The sequence below is a fragment of the Argopecten irradians genome, chromosome 6 (genome assembly GCF_041381155.1).
Source record: "Argopecten irradians isolate NY chromosome 6, Ai_NY, whole genome shotgun sequence".
Lineage (NCBI taxonomy): Eukaryota > Metazoa > Mollusca > Bivalvia > Pectinida > Pectinidae > Argopecten > Argopecten irradians.
This window is the reverse complement of record NC_091139.1, coordinates 23,727,745-23,752,470: the sequence shown is the minus strand read 5'-3', so window position 1 is coordinate 23,752,470 and position 24,726 is coordinate 23,727,745. Positions and strand designations below refer to the sequence as shown.

The window sequence follows — 24,726 nt, the reverse complement described above, 5'->3', positions numbered from 1 at the left end:
ACACACATATACATTATTGTACAGCTTTAGACACATAGACATTGTTGTACAACTTTAGACACATATACATTATTATATAACTTTTATACACATGTAAAGTATTGTACAACTTTACACACATAGACATTATTGTACAGCTTTAAACACATAGACATTGTTGTACAGGTTTAGACACATAGAAATCATTTTACAGCTTTTGACACAGAGACATTATTATACAGCTTTAGACACATAAACATGTTTTTCATAGCATTAGACACATAGACATTATTGTACAACTTTAGACACATACTCACATAGATATTATTGTACAGGTTTGGACACATGGACATATTTCTGTATAATTTTTAGACACATGGACATTATTGTTTAACTTTTAGACACATAGACATTATTGAACAGCTTTAGCCATATAGACTTTGGACACATTGATTGTACACTGTACACGATGCTATACTAAGACATATGTGTAACTCATCATAAATTCTGATATAGACATGATGTAAAAGACAGTATCATACAAACATTGTGTAGGTATAGTACAACTAGAGTACTGATCACAGCTTATCTACTGATGGTAGTTGTCTTAGAAATAAAGATCTCTCCATCGGCAATTTAGAATGAGTCACATGTGATCCAAACTTTTATAACTTTGAATGTAATTGTGGGTATTAGTTTTACTGATTTCTAAAATTAAATTGAACTAAATTGAAAAAAGCATAAGTGCATGTATTCAAAAAGTGATCTTGGGATTTTTCAAAATTAATTGAAAAGAAGATTTCCTGGTTAAAAATGGAATGTAGAAAAAAGTATTCCAGGATTCAACATTAGATTTTTGGAATTCAATTAAAATTAGAAATAATAGATATTGGGAATGGGGCCCCAAAATCCCACAGATAGAACTCAGTAGTCACCATTTAAACCAATTCTTAAATATATACCCTGTATTAAGTAGACTGCAGGAAAGAAATTTGAAAGTTGTGTTATTGAAAAAAATGATGCTAAAGATCAGCATGGTGCAATATTTGGGATGCAATTTCCTGACCCCTGTGTCTGGCTCGCCCAGGGAATCCCCCGGGGCCAGGCAGCCTTGGGGTCCCTACTGATAGCCCTGCTTGGTAGTTATCAGTGCCCAGTTTGTTTCCACTTTATCACAAACATTTCCTTGTGATTTGTTCACAGTCTTGGTTTCTCCTTGAGCTACTCTGCAAGACATGATGAAATTACATCTTATCTTTATTACTGAAGTTATATCAAATGATAGGAACCTTGTGAGAGATAAAAGAACTGCTTTATAGTTTAGGCCATACACACAGGCAACGCTAGGCTAGCATGCTACTTTTACTCTAAAGCCCAGTCAAGTTTGTAGGTTCCTTGTATCAAAAATTAATTCAAAGTTCATGCAGGGGTTATGGTATTTTGGATTTTTGCCATGGTTGATTCGCTCTGAGAAAAAACCTAACTTTGTTATTTCCATTTGGCTTCTGAAAATGTTGCCAACTTTTCACAAGTTGATTTTCCTTACTGAATTTTACAAAGCTGATGGGAACTTATAGGTGAACATGTAACGACATATCTGTTTTAGTGGTATGCCATTTTACCCTCTCTCCATACCTCAGAGTATAGGCCTCTTAAATGTATACGTTGTCTGCCAATTCTGCCCCTCATGTTCACCATCTGTATAAAGTACACAGAGAAGATGCTATCCTGAAATGGCTATAGCTATTGATCGGATATTTACTAGTATATTTTGAAACTTGCAGTATTTTTGTTGTAAAGAATTGTCTGAACCCCAACCAGGTTCTATAGGATCTCTTGAGTCTTTGGTCTTGATTATCTGTATTTGTGTCTCAAAAATTGAGAAAATGCCATTGGTTTTGCAAGAGATTACATGGGTTTCTCCTCACACAGTAGTCACTTTACTCTCACAAATTTAATGACTTACAAGCAAACTTAACATACTCAACACAATTTGACCTGTATGTACAGACCACTATAGGTAAAAAGATTGTGTTGACATAGAGCAGACTATGTTGGGTCAACAAGAAGGGGGTCTTATTAAAGAGGTGGTTGAGGTGGCATGTGGTTGCGGTGGTTATTTGAAAGAATTGGTTGCTATAGCAGGTAGCTTACATAACTTACATAAATATGAACATATCTAAATGATTTCATTTTATTGGTATTGAAAACTGTATAGACCTTATGTATTTGTTACAGGACGGTGTTTGTGTCGACCGTACAGCCACAGCCAAAACACATCGTCATAGTGATGGACCATGGTAACTCTCTTAGTGCCAACCAACTGAAGACGGCTAAGGGCATCGCCAAACATCTCCTCAACTCATTGTCTGAGAAGGACAGGGTATGTCACATTTCTATACTTATTTTTGTGTGCCTAGATTATTTCTGACATATCCTTCGCAATTATTTACTGGTAATCTTTATATGTACTTACTTCAAAATTAGTATGAAGAAAATAATCTTTGATTGGTATAGTCATGAACTACGATTGTAGTAAAAATAATTGTACAATCATGAACTGATAAAAACCATTATTAATGCTGTCTTGAATTGTTTAAATCTATCAGCGATGACAATACAGGTATTTGTTTTTATTGATAGGTTGGGGTGGTAGGCCTAGCGTCGCGACCGACCTTCTCCAGGGCACCGTCAGACGATACCTGTATACACTCCTCCATGGTTCCAGTGACGTTCGAGGCTACGCTGTACTTCAGCAGGTTTATAGACAATCTGGATAAGGAAGATGGTAAGGATTGATCAAACTTGACAAACTAGTCAACACGAGTTGACCTGATGTTTGTGTGACTATGGTAGAACTTTGATTATCTCAGTATTCAAATAAAGGGTCCTTAATGATACAATGAAAAGCTTATACTTGTTTATTGTATTGAATTTAGTAATATTACATTTTATATCTTGATACAAAAAGATAATCGATATTTTAATGTCTTTATCTGTTATGTTGCAGCATCGACCAACCACTCTCTTGGATTTGAAGTTGCATTTAACATAATTGAAAACATGGTTAAAAAGACAAAAGGAGCCAAAATCGGTGAGTTGTTACAAGTAAACAAAAATCCTTCAGGAAATCTTCCCGAAAATGTCCATCTCTGTCCTTAATATAAATTTGGGTGTTCCATTAATCATCACTGATTTAAAGGCATGGAATGTTATATAACAGGTTACATAGTAAACTCTGCCATTGAACTCTTCAATAAAACACTTGTGAATGGTTTCGGCGATGATATGTTAACCTATTACAATTTCAGAACAAGCAATGATCATCTATATCAGCCGTGGCCTGCTATCCTCACTGACCGAGGCCAAGGATGTGATGGATGTTATCTCCCAAAGGAACGGCCGTTTGGGACATCGTGTTATCATCAACACTTACGCTGTCATCGACGGTACGTAGGAAACTATAGCATCATATACTAGGTCTTTTACTGAACAAAATTTTTTTCATCACTCATCACTGGTTTAATTTTCAAAGTATTAGATTATTGAAAATAAAAATCAATATTTTTTAAATGAATTCAAAATATAATAGAAATATATCTCAGTAATCCATTTTCAAAGTGCCTTTTTTGGAATGCAATAGTAAAGAGACAGAAATGATATTACAAGTAGTTTGTAGTTTCAATTGTTTGACTTTGATTTGTAGATGGAAAACCAATTATGTACGAAAAGAGTTTCCTCCAAGATATTGCAGACCAAAACTTCCAGAAGTATAATGTCCGGATCAGGAGTCCAAATGAAGTTGTGGTATGATTCTGTAACAAATTTTACAGTATAATTTGTGTTGAACTGGCCACCAGATCTTAAATGATTGGTATAAAGAATTTCTCTGATAAGTTCTATTACTAGATTATCTCCCCCTATCTGGACAACTTTTCTAGAATCCAAAACATTGTCAATTTTAGTGACATTTTAATATTCTTGAGATTGGTGGTGAGTCTAATCTTTTTGTGTTTTTTCAGTAGATATTGCAAGGAATAGATTAAAGTTGAAAAATTTACCTCAACACGGTGATATGATCTATACAAATCTGTGATTTCAAGAATTTCAAAAATCCATTTGATCATAAAATGGTAGACACTTTGCTGAAGGTAAAATAATTTTTGATATTGATTGTTTTCACAGCCTGGATTAATGATGGCTATCAACTCTACTAAAGACCTGAGTAGCTCAGTGGGCCGATTCTATCTACCATTTAACCGTACTACCAACCATCACGTCAGATACTCCTTACCTTACATAGATAAGGCCGACTCAGGTCAGTTTTGGTACTATGTGTAAGCTGGAAGGCATTGAATAGGGATTGATGCTTCTTGAACATTTGTAAAAAAAAGAAAGGAACAGAAATTATTAGCATTCTTAAAATGACAATTAAAGTCAACAATATTCCCAGTTCCCAGTTATGAAGATAAGACACCTTGTAAGATATATTTATGTTCGTGACATTATTTCAAAAAGAAACAAATAACTGTTCTAAATGCTGCTGCAGTTTAGATTTAAGGAACATACCTAGACTTATTTCTTCTCCCTTCGTAAATAATTACATTGAAGTTTTGTGAAAATCTCTTTTTTTGATTATTGTCTAAATTTTGTGACTTTTCCTGCAGCGTTGACATTAACCATCAGTCAGACGTGTTTCCATGACAACCAGGTGATAGGTGTGACAGGTGTGGATCTTCACATGGAGGACATCGCCCAGGACATGACCTACCTTGACGGTGATCAGTCCTATCTCTTCCTCATCAATACTGAAGGTCAGTTACAATGGTAACACAGACTCAGAAAGTTCATCATTATCAGAGAGAGGCTTTTATGTTTTAAACAATATGTAGCATAGATTTGTTAGAAAGTTCAGTAGGAAAATATCTAGAGTTCTATTTCAACTTTGGACATATGAACATGCCTTATTTTAGAGAAATTGCTCCATCGCCAACAGCATAAACGATACTCATCATTTGAACAATAATTGGTGTTTAATCGTGTATTTATATGTCAAATTAGCACAAAAAAATTATATAAAATAAGTTATTATGCTTTTGGTGCATGTGCAATCAGTACTTAATTCCATATAGGACAAAGTGCCACAGAATTTTTTTGGGATGCAATTTATTAGTTTTGGTATTTTTTTGTGAAGTTAAATTAGAAGCCCAAACTTTTTAATGGTGGTAAAGGTGTGAAGTAAGTAACTTTTGCAACTCAAGAAAAATGCTAAAATATCTACTCCTGTTTGCAATAGAGAAAAAATACGATTCGACAGCAGTGGAGAATCTTTAAAGCATATATATGTGTGATAACCATACTTTACCTTTATTAGTATGTCACTTTATTACACTACTTTTCTGAAAATAATTTCAAATAGACATCTAAACTGTCCGTACGTGGTGTTTGTTTAGAAGGCTATAATATGTATTGTTTGTTTACAGGTTATACCCTGATGCACCCCTCATTTAGTCGCCCCATTAAGACACACCTACAACCCATGCATACTGATATCTGGCACTTTGAGAATATGGATGGATTTGTCAAAATACGCAGTGACATGTTGAAGTAAGTATAACATTCCATTGTGTCATGTTTCTACTTTTAATGACTTATCCATAGTCTAAGTTTGATTTGATACAAATTATTGTAGGAGTACAGTATAACGTATTATAAAGAACACACTTTCAACAAATTCATAGTCACTCTCATTCCCCTCCAATGCTCCTAAAAGATGTTTGTAATAAGTGTAAAACAAACTATGATTATAACAAAGTGATTTCATGGTCCCAAGAAATCGTTATAGCCATGTTTTATTGTATGTAACTTAACAACTTAACAGACTTTAAGGTAAATTCATATCACTGCATCCAGTTATAATGTAATAAACATTCTTAAAAAAGTTTGATACACATTTCTAATACATATGTGGTTTCTTCTGTTACAGTAAGGAGCGAGGAGAGGAAATACTGATGGTACAGAGGAAGGTAACGCCCACCAACTCGTCAGATCCTGTCGTCACCGTCCCAGAATTCTACGCCAGATACATCTGGAGAAGGGTCAGTATTTCAGTCTTCAACACTTACCTCAAAAGTAGTTCTAAACTTACATCTAATGAATTTCTTAAACAAAGAATTATCACTGCTTGTAATGATTGTGTGGTCTCTAAGTTGTGCAATTCAACTTAAATCTTTTAACTTGTAGATTGCAGTTTCATGAAAAAGTAAAATGATAATTTTCTGTTTTGTTTTTCAGGTTGAGGATACGCCATTCATTTTGGCTTTAAAAACTGTATCAGAGAGGAAGAATAACAGGAAACTTGTAAATATACCAGGTAAGGAACACTGACATCAAACAATAGCTTCTATCAGGTCTATCAATAGCTTCTATTTATAAATCTTACCAATTTCATTTCAAAGATGTGATTAAGTATACTGGCCAGTAATAGTCATGAGAATGTAATATTTCGTCTTTGCATATTACAGAGTTAGCTCCCTTGCGGGTAGGTATCGATTGTTACGTCATTATTTTGTGAGCGCAATTCACGTCATTTTTTCCGAAAAGTATGACGTTACGCTCGAAAACACATGATGTCACAATCAATACCTACCCGTAAGGGCAGATAACTCTGTAATATGCAAATACGGAATAACAAAGATAAATTAGGTTAATGTCACCTGTAGTCTCAGTGTATCACTCTTATTTCCAGTATCCAAGGATCCTGAGCTGGTCTACCATAGACTGGACCTCGTACCTAAGAACAAAATGTGTCTCCATCTCAAACAGCTGGCTACACCTGGTAGGTGCTCTCATCCACTGATAATATGTACACTGTCTGGTGGAATTTTCTGAATATTTAGTCCCAAGTGTTTAATATACTTATGGGAATAAAATTTGAAGAATTTTCTTGATTAGTGCATGATGTAGCATAACCATTTAAATATATGGAAAGTATAACAATTAAAATATTAATACCGTCTAGCCGGTTATTTTCGTGGAGATGATATTTTCACAATTTCACAGGTCATTTATATGATCGTGAAAATTTAATCCACAAAACATTGAGAATTGGTCGAGTGATATATGAATTCGTCGAGTCATATATATTATTAAAATAAAACCAGATCAGGAAAAATTTAATAACACTTGAATTTAATTTCATCGTTTTTAGTTCAAATCGCGAAAATTTTGGCCAGTGAAAATAATGCTATACGCTATGTTGGGGGTATATGTTGGTTAGTTCTTGAACTGAAGATGTACACTATACTGTTGTGTTATACAGAGGTGAGCAGTGTATTCCTGTCCGCCACCAGTTTCTCTGAGCCGTACACGTACCTGAGTAAGGAGGAGACAAAGAGGATGGTCCAGAGTTATCTCCTCTACTTGTCTGATAGTCTGGAGCTACTCACCAACCCAGGCCTCAACGTAAGTAGCTCAGTAATCACAGGTGGTAAAAAAAATCTACACACAGAGAAGAGTATAAATCATTGAGGAACTTAAAAGGCGTCAAGTTCGGATGATTAGTTTTCGTTAGTGCTTTTTAAAGATTAATTTGTAGAAAATTTCATGTATTATGTGATATGCTCTGTTGAAATGATGAAAGTCACAAATCATTAAATTGATAAATAATTATTTGTTAAGGTTAGACTAGGAATAATCAAAGCTGTTCTGTATCCAACTTCTATATGTTTTATCTTATTAGGATGATGTCAGAGATGATGTGACAGCTACAGGCAGGATTAACGGCAAGTGGCTGAGAAGGTCTATCACCAGTAATCTCAATGATTACATCATACGAAGGTAAACTATTTATAGGAGCATGATTTCAGTCAAACCTGTCTATAAAGACCACCCAAGGGAACATTGGTCTCTATAGCCAGGTGGTCTTTATACACAGGTCACATTGTATTATAAATGATACATCACATGCTGCTAGCAAAGCTACATTTAAACCTTATTAACTTGAACTTGAACAACTTAAAGTCCCTGTGTATATAAATGCCAAACATTTGTTGAACCCGATCAAACATTTCGCTTAATACGCCTAACGACCTAACTCAGATTAATAGATCAATAAAAAATTCAACAAGGTCTCACTTATATAAACAAGATCCTTCTGTAAAATCGCTACTTCAAAGTTAGTGTATATTTGATATGTATCAGTTGTTTTCATTGAAATTAAGATGGAGTAGGAGAGGAAAAACTTGTTAAATACCTGAATTTGATAACCTAAGATCTATGAGTTGTTTGTCTTGTTGTAGGTACATTGCCACAAAGAGCGGTGTGTTCCGAATGCTACCTGGAACGCTGATGGAGAAAACGTTTGATCCTACCAAACGGTCTTGGTATGTACAGCAAAAAAACAACATTCGTGTCTAGTGGTTCAAAACAAGAGAAAAGCTATAGAAAAGCATGCCAATCAGAAGAAGCTATACATCCTGAACACTCTTGTAATTTGTTTTATAAAATCCATATAAAAAAGGAAAACTTATGCTAAAATGTTATTTTTGTGTTATGAAATATTGGGCATTATAAAGATTTCAAAGAAAAGGCTACAACTTGAATCCTTATTATCTGATTATAGAGAGCTTCTTTACTGATTTGATTTCATTTTACCCTAGGTACCAGAGAGGTTCTTTACTGATTTGATTTCATTTTACCCTAGGTACCAGAGAGCTATGCAGTACCCTGATCAGGTGACTCTCACCTCACCATATTTGGATGTGGGCGGAGCTGGCTATATCACAACTATCAGCCACACTGTATACGAGGGAAAGTAAGTAATCTTCCTTATAGCATCACCATGGTGACCAGGATATTTTATCTTAAATGTCAAATTCACTTTAATCAAGAAGTATAAAAATCTGTATGCATTGTATAGTATGCACATTTAGTTTTGATTTAGCTTTAGTCAAATGGATTCAAGAATAAAATCTGTGATGCTTGACCACTTATTGATCGATTTAGCTGAATGGATTTAAAAATAAAATCTGTGATGCTTGACCACTCATTGATACGTGTTTTTGCAGACGAGCGTCTCATAGTACCTCGGACCGTATCGTGGGAGTGATGGGGATGGATATCACTCTAGGCTACTTCTATAAACTGTTGGTGGAAAACATCCCCATGTGTCAACACCCCACTGTCAAGTAAGTGATAGCTCAAAAACAGTAATAGCTCAAAGCTTTTACGGTAATGGATACAGTTTGTACTTCAAGCTTGTCTAGTTTTCTAGATTCACTGTTTATGCTGAGCTCCTGAAGAATAATTATTTTTGAGAAAGAGTAAGGGCAGAAGATCTAAGACTATTTATGTGTTGTAGGTGTTTTGTGATGGATGACACGGGTTACCTGATTGCCCATCCAGCTTTGATTGAGCCTAACGGTAAAGGACCCGTGGAACAGCAGCATATTACACATCAGGTAGGTACACGTAATTACATGTCTTTGTTTCATTCTGTATCATAGATCAGGGGACTGTCAAGGCTTATGGGCGTCTTGTTATTTCAGTTTTGTACTTTTGTATACAATTTGAATATATTCACATTAAAACCTGGAATACATAAGACAGTAGCAGTACATCATTGTTATCAAAGTATGAGTAAATGAACATAACACTAGGATGTTTTTGTCTGTTTAAATTTTTTCAGGCATTGAAACATAATGCTCAATAAAAGAGAGAATTTCTGTATTACAACATAACAAGTCTTGGTAGACGGATTGTCAAAGTTTTTTATCTTTGTTAATTTGGCTTCTCATCCTAGAATGTATGAAAGGGCTTTACAGTGGTGAAATATGAAATTCAGACAACATGATCACACAATTTGTAATTACACAATTTGTAATTACAGGAACCCCTGGTGGCCAACGACATTCTGAACCATGAACACTTTGTAAGGAAGGAACTATGTAATCGATACAATGACCGGACAGTGCAGAGATTGGACAGTGCAGAGATTCTACAAGGTAATGTTTACCTGTAATTTAGTAATACATATAGTAATACAACATTGTAATACATATAGTAATACACAATAATAAATCATAGTAATTCAACATAATAATACATAATGTAATAGTTATTCAACATAGTAATACATAATCTAATAGTAATTAAACATAATTATACAAAATGTAATAGTAATTCAACAAAGTAATACACAAAGTTATGGTAATGCACAGCAATACAACATAGTAATAAACAAATTTAAGAAAAAATCATCATGAAAATACAAAAATTTGTTTGTTTACATTGATAGTTCAATACCAGTCTTGATGGAGTCCTGACCAACCGGGTGCATGGAGAACACTGTGCTCGTTACCAGGTAAGACTTAAAAAGCTCGTTAAATTTGTTATTTAAACTACGAAAATATGATTCTATGAATGAAATTAAGGCATTTTGCTTTCTTTTTTATCAATAAAACTTTGGTATTAACCTGAAATCTTAGCTCATGTGTTCTATATATAATACGTTTGAAAACAACTAGGACAACATTTCTATTAGCTGTGTCATTTAAACTAAAACATTAAAAGTGTTCTAGGAATGACGATAGATGTGATAAAATTAACTGGTCTGTTTTGTTTTTCCAGATAACCCACATCCCTGGTACCAATGCCTTTATAGCTATAGTGAACCACACCTGTGATACAGCCACCGCCTTCTGTCCCTGTAGTATGGTACGTACTGTATAGCTATCAAACAAGCTACTCTAATGTCATGTAGTTAATATTACACTTACATTGTATTACTGCTAAATGAAGCTATGCAAGCTAATGCCAATATTTCTCGATATTATGCACGGCTTGTGGTAGAATCCCAAATAAGAATTTTTCCAAAATTAAATGGTGCTTCGGCAAATGAATCATGAAACGCATTTTAGAAGGATGTAAATGATTATTAGTTCTTTCAGAAATAACAATGAAAATAAATATAAATATAATAAAAAGTAGACCTTATCCTTATTATAAGTGTGGTATTGTTAATTTTGTATTCAGTAAGTTGTTGATGCCATGTTGTATTGACATCTGGTTGTGTCATAACTACTTCAATTGTATAGGTACAATGTTGATACAGTATTATCTTGGATTATTCAAGATTCACTTAAATGTATATCCAAAATATAAAATTGCAAACTAAAATCATCAAATGAAAAAAAAAAACTATTGGATTATTTTCTAACAAAACTATATCGTTTGATGTTATTGTCTTAGCCATCTATGAGAGACAATTAAGGTTTAGTCTTGAAATACTTATAGGAATTAAAACTGATACCATGGATTATAGACAATGTATAATTGAGATATTTCTCTGACAGTTTGATCGGCTGTGTTTGAACTGTAACCGGATGGAACAGATCGAGTGTGAGTGTCCATGCGAGTGCCCACTGGCTATGAACTTCTGTACCGGAGCCTTACTGAAGGAAGAGGACATGTAAGTTTCTGTACAATTTATGTTTCTGTCTCGCCGAAGAGTGATCATAAAATGACATTTAATAACTCAAATATAATGTGTTAGACTCTTTGTATTGTTTATGATAGTTGTCAAAATGCAGTGACTGTGTCCTTTATACACATATACATCACAGAACATCTGCTGAACTTCTGATTACTAGAAACAAGTCTTTTGTGATTTGCCATTAACCAGTATGATATATTTCAGGAACCCTAGCTGTCCACGGTATCCTGAGCCAGAGATGTTGTTCCCATTGGATCCAAAGCTAACAGAAAATCTTGAGCTGTGCCATAGGCCCTTGTGTGGGGAACGAACCAGTAAAATGTATGTTAAAGATATGTCTGTCTTTCTGTGTCCTTAACCTCAACTACTGCAGCTTCTTCAGAAATGTTCTATCTCTTTGATCTTGTTGTCTGCTTTTAATTTTAGGTGAGAAAAATAAAGTGACTCTTATGTCACCATATTTGATTTTGAAAGTTTACCTCAAATACTGCAGTTTCTTGAGAAATTGTCTTATCTCTGGCTTTTGCTGTCTGCAATCAATTTTAGGTGAGAACAATAAAATGACTCACCATGTCAACACATTTTGAAAGTTTTGTAATGTGTTTTATCCAGGACGTGTATTGGTGTGATGGGGTGTCAGTGGTGCCAGGTAAAAGATGATGGGTTAACTCCCCTGAAGACGCCCTACTGCGATGACCAGAGGCGATGCTTTGGTGGAATTGTAGGTGCTCAGACACCCTACGGAGACCAAATTAAAGGTTAGATACTTTATCATTAAAGCTTAATGTAAAATGTAATGTTCTTCATAAGTTTTCCTAGCTTTTGTTAGCTCACCGAGCCTGAAGGGACAAATCATTTGAAAACAATGAAGAAGGATTGTATAGTCATGAATCTGTTACCAATTATACATTAGTATGAATCAAGTGAAGTGAAATAAGACGAGTTTTTGATGTGTTTCAGCTCTGTTGTACACCGAGCCCCCACAACAGGTGAAGAGTGCCCCTGTGGGACCGGTGGCAGGTGGTATTATGGGATGTTTCTTGGTGTTGGCTCTGGGTGTGTATTGCTATCGACACCACATCCACCGAGACTCCCATCAGTATATCACCAGTCTACCCGATAACCCTAACCGTATGTCACAGTACTACGAGGAGGTGGAACCCACCGAGGAGCCAGGATCAGGTCAGATTTATTTTCATGTCTCGGCACAGATATTAAGGGCACATGTTTTCAAGACTGTGAAAGTGTAGTGTAGGTTCTTTCAATACAGAAATTTAAAATCAGCATTTAGATTAAGAGAGAGCAAATCTTATCTAGATCCAAAAAAAAATATTGTGTTATAATTCTCCTGAACAGACCAAACTTTATATCATTTTAATGATATTTACATTTGTTTTTTCAGGCCATACTAACTTTGTGTTGGCTACATTTGATAATGCAGCCAGTGTGTCACCTTACCGTGTCAATACATCGTATCGTCGTCCAGCCGGCGGGGATAGTGACCATGGTTACAGTACAATGACTCCACACGAGGATAGTGAACATGCCAGTCTTCCTTGTTTGGAACCTTTAATCATCGGCAAGGACCGCTATAGGCCTGGACCTTATTCAGTGGTGGCCAAAAATCCCATACTTCCCCCTCCCCCTAGTAATTATAGACGTAGTCGGAGTCCAACTCCGCCCCTAACCAGACTATCGGGGTGTCACCAGTCAATACCTGAACAAACATGCATACCACAGACAATTATCAACACTCCTATACCGGAGTTACCAAACAATATCATAGCAAATGTTCAAGTACATATGGTGGACACACACTAAAATTCAGTCTCATTTTAAATCTTTATTTCATAATTTAAATTAATTTATCAAGGCCAGCAAATCATTGTGGTTTCATTTTGTGGTGACATTTTATAATTGTCCATATTTCTGTGCTGAAGTTTTTTCCACACAAATGTTATTGGAAAACTGTGAGGAAAATTGCTTTGAATCTCAAGATGATGGAAACACTGCAGTGGACACTATCAACTACAGATGAGAAATATCTGGATTGTGCGACAGTGTTGGTGTATAATCTGATTGTCCTCATTTCCAAATATCCCATAGCTAGGAGAAACTGTGATGACAAAACCTGGACTATGTAGTACAAAATGGAGCCAATGATAATTCAAGGGAGACAACTCTTACCCTTGTGTCAGGGGAGACAACCAAGATATTAGATTGTCCCATGCTTTATTGAACAATATTGGCTCTATGGATTCAATGATGGGAATTGCTGGAAGATGACACAATGATCTGATTTTGTTTTGAGTGGTTTCAGCAAAAACTTTCAAGACCTGAAATATATTGCAGGTCATATATGTTACCATGAAAACTGGTGTTTTACTCCAATCACCAGTTTAAAGAGTTAAGTGTGTTGATTTTAATCAAAGACTTTCACATAAGTAATTAATATATTTGATGATATGAACCAGGGCTAAAAGCTGTTGACATTCAGGTTGTAAATTTGTAATATCTTCACTTAATGGACCAAAGTCTTGATTGCAAAATAATGCTGATATTAATTACAGCGTAGGACTATTTTATAGTCCTCATGTCTCTGGGACAAAGTTCATTGGATAAAAGATCTCAGGAAAACTAGAACATTTGTTATCTGGGCATATTTGATTTTAAACCATATACATGTATTGTTGAATCAAATGGCAAAAAATATAAATTGTTAATGAACAAATAATATGTAGGTTTCTATATATATATATATATGTATTATAATGTATCTAGGTTGCTATAAATATATATATTCGCCCTCCTGCTATAAAATTGCAACTTGTAGAAATAAATTGTTTTTTTTGCAAACCTTCCAATACATAGAAATGATTTTAAGAAAGAAAAAAAGAGTCTACAATATGGTTGATTTTATGTATAATATATAATAATTAAACTCATTTACTGTATATACTATTATATGAGGGTTTTATTCTTCGACAAATGAAAAGGTTGTATTTTATAAAAGATGGTACAGCAATTGAAGTAATTCCTTATCTGTGCTATGCAACCCGAATTTTTTAATGCAAATTCATTCTTCTCTGTCTAATGTTAACTTACAGGAACTGTATGTGAACTTTAGGAAACGATTTTAAAACCTAGAAATATTGGTAATAGACATGTAGATATGTTAGTATATAGAGAAAAGAAGATTAAGATGATTTTATAGATATGGTTTTTACCAAATTTTTAAACTTTATTTCATAGTGCTACCTTTTAAGAGTACCTTGTTGGTAAATGTATTGGTATTCAGTATTAAATAAGAAATATTATTAGAAAATGCTTGTTCACTGAAGCTATTCTTTTCTGATGAAGAGAATTATTTGTCATAGCAAGTTTTTCTGATTCTGTTTGAATCAAACAGAAATTATTGATATTGGGGTCCTCATGATATTCTTACATTAACAGTATAGTGAATCAGAAAGGCGATGCGACAACTTTAGTTTTTAAAAAGAGTTGCTTCCCCTGTACTTCTAAACAAAACTGCTGATTATATATGCAAGTTGCTGGTGACATTCATTATTTGTCTCCCTGCTTCCTATCAACGTATGCAAAATCTCTGTGCAATTGTTACAGTTTTCATGTTCATTGAAATTACAAAGTTATTTTATTGTGCCTGAGTTTGTGTTTCATCGTTGCCTGCTACTTGTGTAAATTGAAATTGAATTTGAAAATTTCAATTGAAAATGGAACCAGATTTCATCCACTAATTGCCAAAACATCATGTAACAATAAAGTAGTTTAATGATATTTTCAGATTATAGCTGAGGTTATTAACTGGTTAAATTCTTGTTTACTGCTTAGAGTTTAATACGAAGGGTATTATATAATCAAAGACATTTTAGTAGGAGATGGATTACTTTACAAATGGATCAATTCAATTTGTCAAAAACACACAAGAAACTTTATATATATAAATACGTATAGAGAAGAGTGTTTAAATATTCAAACATTGACTTACATTTATACATATAGACATCAATTCAATTAGATAAAACACCAGATTTAATCATTTTCAATTCTATCTTTTAACAATTTAATTCTGGATCAAATGAATTTGTATTGTCATCATTTGTTAACATAAACCTTTATATGACATTTATTGATATGTTAAAATGGTTTCCTGTGAAATCTGCATGGAACAACATTGGACACGTACTGTACAGTGTATTTTTATCAAAGTGTGAAAAGAGATGATTGAAGCCAGACTTTCATCCTTATTGTTTTATCACAGACCTGAATTTAGGATGTCCCGTGTATAAATTTTAGATGTTTTGTTGAACTGTTATAGATAACATTTAACAGCATTTTATGCAGTAATTTCTCAAAGAGCTGGTCTCTAAAAATGTGAATAGAATTAATTTTACCAAATTACAAATGTAGACACATAGATTTATTTGTTTAATGATTTTACAAGGAACATCATTTATTTTAGATGAAATTTGGGTGTCCCTCTTCATATGTAATGTATTTATTCTTCGTCAGTGTAACCTGCACAAGTGATTTAAAACCAAAAGCAATATTTTATTTTCTTGGACTTCGCTGAAACAAGTTTTTGATTTTGTCAAGGCGTTACTTTGTTTACATAGTTACTATTTACTTTTTTGGTAGTTGTAACTTTGATTTAAAATTTAATAATTTGATAACACTAAAATAACGAATTGAGGAGTTGTGTTTTCCACTTCTTTATAAAATATTGCACTTCTATGATTATTTTTAATGTTTTTAACAAATTTTAAATGATTTTGAGTGTGATACATCCATATGTTATTGTTATTAGGAACAACATGAGATAACAATTTTGAAGTCTTAAATTTAATTGGGAACCGTCAATATCCTTCACAAGGAATCAATACAGATTTCCAAATTTGTAAGAACCTTGTTGTGCTATCTCCATTTCATTGGTATTATAAGAAAGATTGGTTTATATATTACAAAAAGGACTTGACAGTATACTATACAGATTAGTACTGGGCCTATGTAGTGTTTGAACCTATACAGTGAAGTGGCATTATAAGGAGTTGTACCTTATCCCGACCTTTATTCAAACTTTATTAGTCTCTTTACAAAATACATTGTGTAGAGAAACATATTTACAACAGTCAAGAAATGCAACATAGTTTTGGTATAGTGGGGCGTTTTGTTTGACTCACCTGTACCACACAGGCAGAGGTTTGAGCCCCACAATCTCTCCATCTTTTAGATTTCTTTGTAGTTTAACTTTGTACTCGAGTACAGTGTATATCGGTTAGTGTTCCTTTCCTTCCCAAACTCCCACTTGGTTATGTATCATTATCAACATTAAGTATATGTACAATATATATATATGTGTAGGTATGAGCTCTAAACCCTGTATAACGCCATGTCTGCATCTTCTGTTTGTTTTATGATCAACATTTAACATATGTATGTAGATTTTGTACGTGTCATATGTAAAATGTTCAGTTTTGACTACCTCAGTTTGAAAGTTCTGTAAATTTTGGCCATCAGAATTCAGCTTCATATTTATTATTGTGAGAATGAATGACTAATCTCCCTTGCTCTCTCCCATTGTATGGCCCTATTTTGTTTGATTCCACTAGTGAGTACCCCTTCCCGACCCTTACTGCCCCTATCTTGCTTCTCCTCCCTACTATCCCTTTTCTATGTTCCTTCTTTTATTCCCAATCCAAAAACGTCATCCCATTTCATTTTCCATCTTTCTTCACCAACTTATATGAATTGTAGATTTTACAGTCATGGTGTTCTTGACAAGTCTCATTATTTCAGAAGTTCAGATTTCTGTTGGCCCTAAATTTATCCTCCCTTCCCATCCCTATTAGTAACTCCCCCCCCCATTAGTAACTACTCAGCCCCTCCCCACTAGTAATTACCCAGTCCGTCCCCACTTGTAACTACCCAGCCCCTCCCGACTTGTAACTACCCAGCCCCTCCCCACTTGTAACTACCCAGCCCCCCCCCCCCATTAGTAACTATCCAGCCCCTCCCCACCAGTAATAACCCCTCCCCTCCCCACTTCTAACTGCCTAGGCCCTCCCCACTTGTATCTATCTAGCTGGAATTTACATTCATTAATACATTCTTAACACAAATAGGTTCAGCAGTCGTGTTGACTAGTTATATGAACACGACTTTTCTTCAGTAACATTTGATGTTAATTTACGTTCTTTTGGTCACTAACCAGACAAGGAGCAAAAATTTACAGCTCAAAATCTACGTAAGTTACACACAATCTAGGAGATACCATCACATTAAGTCTGACGGATTGTTCTTTCTAACTATGATGTTATAAAGAGTACAGAACCATGTGATTCATATGATTATAGTGCTAAATATTAACATGTACTGTATGATTTTATACTTCTTCATAGATTATTTACACGTCAGAGATGAGGGGATCATAGTGTTTTTTATTTATGAATTTTAAGATATTTCAAACCTCCTCTTATGAAGTGTATGCAATCTAATTGAATTCGAAAAACTAACTCTTTGGATTTTTATAGTGAGACTAATATAAATTATTTTGAAGGATGTGAAATGTAGTTCATACATTGAATATATTTTTATTTGCAAAAAACAATTTCAGAGTTATTTGCCGTAATATATGATGCTCATTCAGGTGTAAAGAATGTAAGGTCATGTAAAGGTCATATCAATGGCCAGTTGATCACAATACCATTGATTTATCCCATTGTTCATTTTCATTAAAGTTTCATTTTCACCCAAAGTTGTCAAAATTTAAATATTACCCATTGATTTATGGAAGGTCAGAGGTGAGTTGTCTTACCAAAACTTGTAGAAGACTGCTCTCCCCTTCCCTATAGTTTGTTCCAAATTGTTGTAACATTTTATATGTTGTACCAGTTGGTGCATTTTTGCATCAAAATATTTTGTAATAAAATATGAAATGTGATACATGTGTGCTTATTTATTACAGAGTTGTCTGACCTTATGGGTAGATAAGAGTTGTCTGCCCTTGTGTGTAACGACTTTGCTGCCCTTGTGGGTAACGTTGTCTGCCCTTGTTGGTAGATAAGAGTTGTCTGTCCTTGTGGGTTACAAGTTGTCTGCCTATGTGGGTAGAAAAGAGTTATCTGCCCTTATGGGTATACAAGTACAATGTCATGTTTTCAGAAAATACCATCATATGTTACACTATGAACAAAGCTAGAGCTTGATGGGTGACTGGGAATGATACAATGTTTTGTAGCATTTTGGTGACTACTTCATTGTACAACATAGTACAGATTAGATTTCTAAAAAGAAGAGAAAATAAAGTATATTGCCACATCAGCTAAGAGTGGACTGTTTTTCAGCTTTTGAGAAGCACTCTGCCATGTAAAAAATTACCTTCATTGACAGTTGACTATGAGTGCTAGTTTTATTAAGGTCGTGAGATGGACTTTTATAAGTGACATTCTGTTAAATTAGCCTTAGTTAATTATATCTTGTTTTGAACTTTAACCCTTTTCTGACAAAATTAAATCGTTTAAAATATGCGCTTGTAAATAAGTAGTCTTTGAAAAATATTTTAGAATATATTTCCGCAAGTATTCTTTCATTAGTCATTAAAACTTAAATATATTGATAAAGCTTTGGTCAAGATAGTTTAGAAGCACAGGCGTAGAATATTTACCAAGATAATTAGCTCGCCCATAGACGTCTACATTGTTCCGATTAATCATTTGTCTAATTATCATATCCGCCTGTCATTTAACAGGTAAGAACTGGGTTCTAACGGACCGTTACACCCATACACTTGGAGAAATAGCTTCACAAGGCTGGTAGGTTATTACGTTTCTTTCGTTATTTTAATTATTTTTTAAATCTAAATTCCATATGAATTTGTCTTTGATGCCTTTATGAGGAGGACCGTGTGTCGGCACATTTCTGAACTACTTAGTTAAAACGTTTCTCCTGGGCTTGTACGTCGGTATATTTTATACACAGTGGTAAACAGGTTATTAAAATCAGCTGCTTCATTTACATATTACGTAAGTGTTGTAAACTATTGTGATGACATCTCCATACGTAACATACAAGAATCACATTGGAATGATTCAATTGTGTAAAGTCTTCAAATAATGGATAAGGTCCCATTATTGTAAACGTTATAATTATTGTATGTGAAGCAAATTAACACATCGATATAATCTTATATTAATACATACCGTATACAAATGTATATGTAAAACAAATGTCAAATCCGTGGGGTCCATGCGACATTTATACGTGTAAGATTAGAACAAGATACGTGGATTATAGAACTCAGATTGTCTGAGAACTACACGATAATTACGGAGAGAGTTGCTTCCGGTGTCCAACCTAATGAACATATATATAGCCGTATGATATATCGCACTGATAATTACCATCCACGTGACCTTTTATTCAGTATGTAAACAATGGTTTTACTTATATTTGATCGACACCAAAAATGCTAAAATTGTCTATCTAGGCTCTAGTAGTTCAAAATATCCACTTATAATCCTCAGATCCTCGTGTCGAATTGTGCATAACACCAAACACGAAATAGGCACATCTTATTTCATCAGTATTTCTTTTAGGAATAATGAATATAAATACGTGTGTATGATAGTAATTGTTCATACTTTCCGACTTCACAACGGACCAGTGCTTCAAAAGATATAATATATATGCATACACATTGTACCTGTGGCCGAGTGGTCAGTTGGTAACTGGTCAGTTCAGCACACAGATGGGGCAATTGAAATTTTCTTATATTGACCATACATGTTCTTTTTTTTACTGCGTACTTCTCCTAAACCCGACTTGTCCCTAAAATAGCTCCTGGTTGAACCTGAAGTGTCTTAAATCAAAATTTTATAAAAGTATACATTTATTGCAGAAGCCGCTATATTGTGTGTGGGAGGGCAGCCAACATAATCTAGATGTTTGAGTATGGTGTAACGGTCATACTAGCTCTGGTTGTAAGTACTCTAAGATACAAGTTATTCGTATGTTTTAATGCTGTATCTATATCATTGCTAAATTTATATATTTTCACTACTTTCAACAACCAATGTAAATCAGAATTTAAAAAAAAAGTATAAATCTTGAAATGCTGTCAAAAAACAAGTATGTAATTAATTGTTTAAGGATTAATTTGAATAGATTGCTTATATGTGAAACAAAAGTTAAGCCGTTTATGACGAGAGTTTATTCAGAGTTAAGTGCTAGATATACATTTACCACCCCCCCCCCACCCCCACCCCCCCAACAACCCCATGAAATCATTACACCGTTGTTTCAACCAATCAGAAGCGATGTTACAAACGGGAACACCACTTTTTTCCTGATTATAATGGGCTCATAAAGAAAGTTTTAGCCACTGACAATGCTCTTTTACAAGGAATATTGAATAATCAGAGTATTTAATGTTTTATGTATAACCATCAGTTTAAGAATGCCTGTGCCAGGGTCTCAAACAGCAGTTTTATTATATTTTAATAATTCAATTTTGAATGTAACAAGCATTTTCATTGCAGCTTGAAAATTTACTTTATCAGCCCATAAAGTAAGACATAGCGTCGCCCTTTGTAACGTCGCTTCTGATTGGCTTATTTAACGGTGTAATGTTTTGAATAGATTATCTTTAGTAAATTAAATTATAAGGATTAATTTGAATATATTTTTATGTTATAGAGATATAAAACAAAAATCTGAGTGTACTCTCATCATAAATCGCTTCGCGGTTTATTAAGACTACACTCAGATATTTGTGTTATTTAAAGGGCCACTACCTTTCCGAAACGGCTTTTAATTTTTAAAATAGGTATGTAAAACGAGATCAATAATTTTGTAGAGTCGCAGAAGTTATTAACCATACGTTTACTAGCACACTTATCATCACCTTCAGAACTGTTTAATTAGAATAAATAAAATGTTAATTTTCATAACGCGGGACGTTTTATGTTTCCCGCCGTCGACCTAAATGCCGCGCGGCAGTTGACTATCACTGCGCCAGACGGCAAAACAGCGAAATGAATCTCCACTGTTATCGTACATTAGACAGGAAATCTTGCATATGTTTGGTGTTGTAACCTCATCTTAAGCCATCAATATATATTTTCTTTTGTTATTAATGTTTTTAAGAAACCTATAAATTTTGCTCCGGAAAGATAGTGGGCCTTTAAGCATTGATGTTACTATTTTTTAAATTCATAGGGGTATGGAAGAAATTTGTTTGCAAACTTTGCGAATCCGCGTAGAGGATTCTCACAAAAGCTCGAAAACAAAATTCATTTCATAACCCAAGGAAGTTAAAAAATAGTTACATCAATGCTTATAATTAATTTTTCAGACTACTTGGCAACATAAAGTACGTTTAAACGTACGATCTTTTTTTAATTTTCCAATGGATTATTTTTTTTCTAAATCAATACGCAACGTCGACGTCTCTATAGTGACGTCATGATTACGTCGGATTTTCGAGACATTATCGGATTTTTTCTTCATAGTTGAAGAAATAGAATCTACCAATCAGAGAGTTGGATTTAGTATGAAAACAAATAAAAATTAATTATATATCCATAACATAAACGATCTATTCCAGTAAATCCTTAATTACCCTCGCCAGTTCAAAATAATTTATCAATTTGTCCTAATCAATCAATATTTATACCCATAGATTCTATTGCCTTTCATACATATCGGAGCAACGTCCAATGGACCAATCAACACCAGGTTGCTACAAGAAGACGATCTCCTATTGGCTGACCCCATTAGTCACGTGTCTGTATACGAAGGGAGCGCTTTTGAAGATGTTATCATAGCGTCGGAAGAGATGGAATCGGAAGTAGGAGTAGAAAACTATTTTGGAACCGGAAGTGCTCCCAACACAACTTTTACGGACCTTGGCGGTTATGATAACAACACAGGGAATTCTATCAGATATGGTCTGTCAATTTTATTATTTCTATTGCAATGTTTCATTTATTTCTATCAAATATCGATATTAATCTCGACATCTAGCCAGCCAAGACTCTTAATGAAGAAAGGATATAAATGTAACCATCAAAATATCAATTACCTTTAGCATGACATGTATTGTCAATGTAGATGACACGAGCTTTGCTGACAATGGTTTCATTGTCTTCAAAACTATTGTTTTATACAAACAATACTGTAAATGTAAATTTAATGAAGAAGTATTAAATTAATCAAATATCGTATTATATTTTAATTTCGAAGGTAAATCAGAGGAAAAGAAAACGCCGACCTCGATCATCGCCATCATCGTCATTGTCTCCACTGCATTTGTCTGTGGTGTTGTCGTCTCCTCTAAACTCCTCTATGAACGTTACGTAAAGCGCAATGTCAGAAAGGACCCAACGGACTATGATAGTGATGAATATTCCGTGATGATGACGTGGGACTAAATAACATTCGGCATATTTCGGTAGATTCCGTATAACAGCCGATGATAGCCGAATACATACCAAAGTACACATCTAGGATAGAAATTAGTTTTCTACTCTCGAGATCATACACTTTTGTAAAATCATCAGCATAGCCATTCGGGTATTACCCTATATCATTTCTATCCACATAGTATAGTCCGAATATAGAATTTGGTATGCTGGTATAAGCGGATGAATTCCTCGGATATGGAGGCATATGCCTTTAAATCAACCTTGTAATTGTATTTTCATTAAAAATAAATGTTCTGTTGTTTGGTTGTTGTATTTTATAAGAAAATCGGTCGTGAAATTGTTCATTTTATCAAAAATATAGATTGTAAATGTAGCATTGGGTATACAGTCGGTATCATTGAGTTAAGAGCCATTGGGAATCAGCGTACTGGATGCCATTTAGGATGCCATTTGATTGGATTGGTACAGTCGGTACCATTGGGTGTACAGTCGGTACCATTGGGTATACAATCAATACCATTGGGTATACAGTCGGTACCATTGGGTGTACAGTGGATGCCATTTAGGAATACAGTCGGTACCATTGGGTGTACAGTCGGTACCATTGGGTATACAATCAATACCATTGGGTATACAGTCGGTACCATTGAGTACGGAGTCGAAACCATTGGGTATACAGTCGCAATCTGATTAAAAATACAGGTCCTTATTATCACTACGTTTAATATGAGGATCTGACAACATCCCATTAGGGGTCACGTCAGGGTGACCTTTGGAAATGGGAAATTGGCACTGCCAGAACCTTGACTGGGGACGAACTAGTTTGAAAAGGCTGTCCTAATTATTTTCGTCTACCTAGTCACCCCCCTTAGTGCACAACAATGCTAAATGTATATGCTTACTGGGACGAAACAGCGTTAACAATTGACGTAGAAATGTGTAGAAAATGTATTTGATCTGGATTACACGTGGCAAAAGGTCATCCGAACGTGACCCCATATGGGATATTGTCAGATCCTATATTGAACGGAGTGGTTATAAGGATCTGTAATTTAATCAGATTGACACAGTCGGTACCATTAGGTATAAAGTCGGTACCATTTGGTACGCAGTCGGTACCATTGGGTATACGGTCGGTACCATTGGGTATGCAGTCGGTACCAATAGGTATGAAGTCGCGATCGGTACCATTGGGTATGTAGTCGGTACTACTGAGAATGCAGTCGGTACCATAGGGTATACAGTCCGTACCATAGGGTATACAGTCCGTACCATAAGGTATACAGTCGGTACCATTGGGTGTACAGTCGACCATTGAATATGCAGTCGGTACCATAGGGTATACAGTCGGTACCATTGGATATACAGTCGGTACCATAGGGTATACAGTCGGTACCATTAGGTATACAGTCGGTACCATTGGTTATACAGTCGGTACCATTAGGTATACAGTCGGTACCATTGGGTATACAGTCGGTACCATTGGGTATACAGTCGGTACCATTGGGTATACAGTCGGTACCATTGGGTATACAGTCGGTACCATAAGGTATACAGTCGGTACCATAAGGTATACAGTCGGTACCATAGGGTATACAGTCGGTACCATAGGATATACAGTCGGTACCATAGGGTATACAGTCGGTACCATAAGGTATACAGTCGGTACCATTGGGTATAGTCGGTACCATAAGGTATACAGTCGGTACCATAGGGTATACAGTCGGTACCATAGGGTATACAGTCGGTACCATAGGGTATACAGTCGGTACCATAGGGTACACAGTCGGTACCATAAGGTATACAGTCGGT

The 24,726-nt window shown here is 34.8% G+C and overlaps 2 protein-coding genes across 3 annotated transcripts in view; both read left to right on the top strand.

Annotated features, from left to right (window-relative positions):
• The window catches only part of LOC138325389 (VWFA and cache domain-containing protein 1-like), a 44,579-nt gene extending 26,148 nt beyond the window's left edge, over nt 1-18,431 (top strand). Inside the window, exons 6-30 of the mRNA XM_069271021.1 lie at nt 2,218-2,362; nt 2,623-2,767; nt 2,990-3,073; nt 3,291-3,428; nt 3,686-3,786; nt 4,165-4,297; nt 4,647-4,793; nt 5,463-5,586; nt 5,966-6,077; nt 6,274-6,352; nt 6,728-6,817; nt 7,301-7,443; nt 7,721-7,818; nt 8,280-8,363; nt 8,684-8,794; nt 9,048-9,167; nt 9,341-9,440; nt 9,869-9,967; nt 10,277-10,342; nt 10,609-10,695; nt 11,334-11,449; nt 11,678-11,794; nt 12,086-12,231; nt 12,434-12,655; nt 12,876-18,431. Of these exons, the coding sequence (XP_069127122.1) occupies nt 2,218-2,362; nt 2,623-2,767; nt 2,990-3,073; nt 3,291-3,428; nt 3,686-3,786; nt 4,165-4,297; nt 4,647-4,793; nt 5,463-5,586; nt 5,966-6,077; nt 6,274-6,352; nt 6,728-6,817; nt 7,301-7,443; nt 7,721-7,818; nt 8,280-8,363; nt 8,684-8,794; nt 9,048-9,167; nt 9,341-9,440; nt 9,869-9,967; nt 10,277-10,342; nt 10,609-10,695; nt 11,334-11,449; nt 11,678-11,794; nt 12,086-12,231; nt 12,434-12,655; nt 12,876-13,294 (3,226 nt within the window). The 3' untranslated portion in view covers nt 13,295-18,431. The remainder of the gene's footprint in view (nt 1-2,217; nt 2,363-2,622; nt 2,768-2,989; nt 3,074-3,290; nt 3,429-3,685; nt 3,787-4,164; nt 4,298-4,646; nt 4,794-5,462; nt 5,587-5,965; nt 6,078-6,273; nt 6,353-6,727; nt 6,818-7,300; nt 7,444-7,720; nt 7,819-8,279; nt 8,364-8,683; nt 8,795-9,047; nt 9,168-9,340; nt 9,441-9,868; nt 9,968-10,276; nt 10,343-10,608; nt 10,696-11,333; nt 11,450-11,677; nt 11,795-12,085; nt 12,232-12,433; nt 12,656-12,875) is intronic.
• Nucleotides 18,432-19,228: 797 nt separating this feature from the next.
• On the top strand, nt 19,229-23,208 carry LOC138326315 (uncharacterized). 2 transcript variants are annotated; one of them, XM_069272433.1, is made up of 4 exons: nt 19,229-19,302; nt 20,388-20,469; nt 22,170-22,437; nt 22,733-23,208. In XM_069272433.1, the coding sequence occupies exons 2-4, from the start codon at nt 20,431-20,433 to the stop codon at nt 22,918-22,920; spliced, it is 495 nt and encodes a 164-aa protein (XP_069128534.1). In that variant the 5' UTR covers nt 19,229-19,302; nt 20,388-20,430; the 3' UTR covers nt 22,921-23,208. The 2 variants fall into 2 exon arrangements, with proteins under 2 accessions (XP_069128534.1, XP_069128536.1); XM_069272435.1 differs by lacking the exon at nt 19,229-19,302 and adding an exon at nt 20,170-20,220.
• Nucleotides 23,209-24,726: the final 1,518 nt, after the last annotated feature.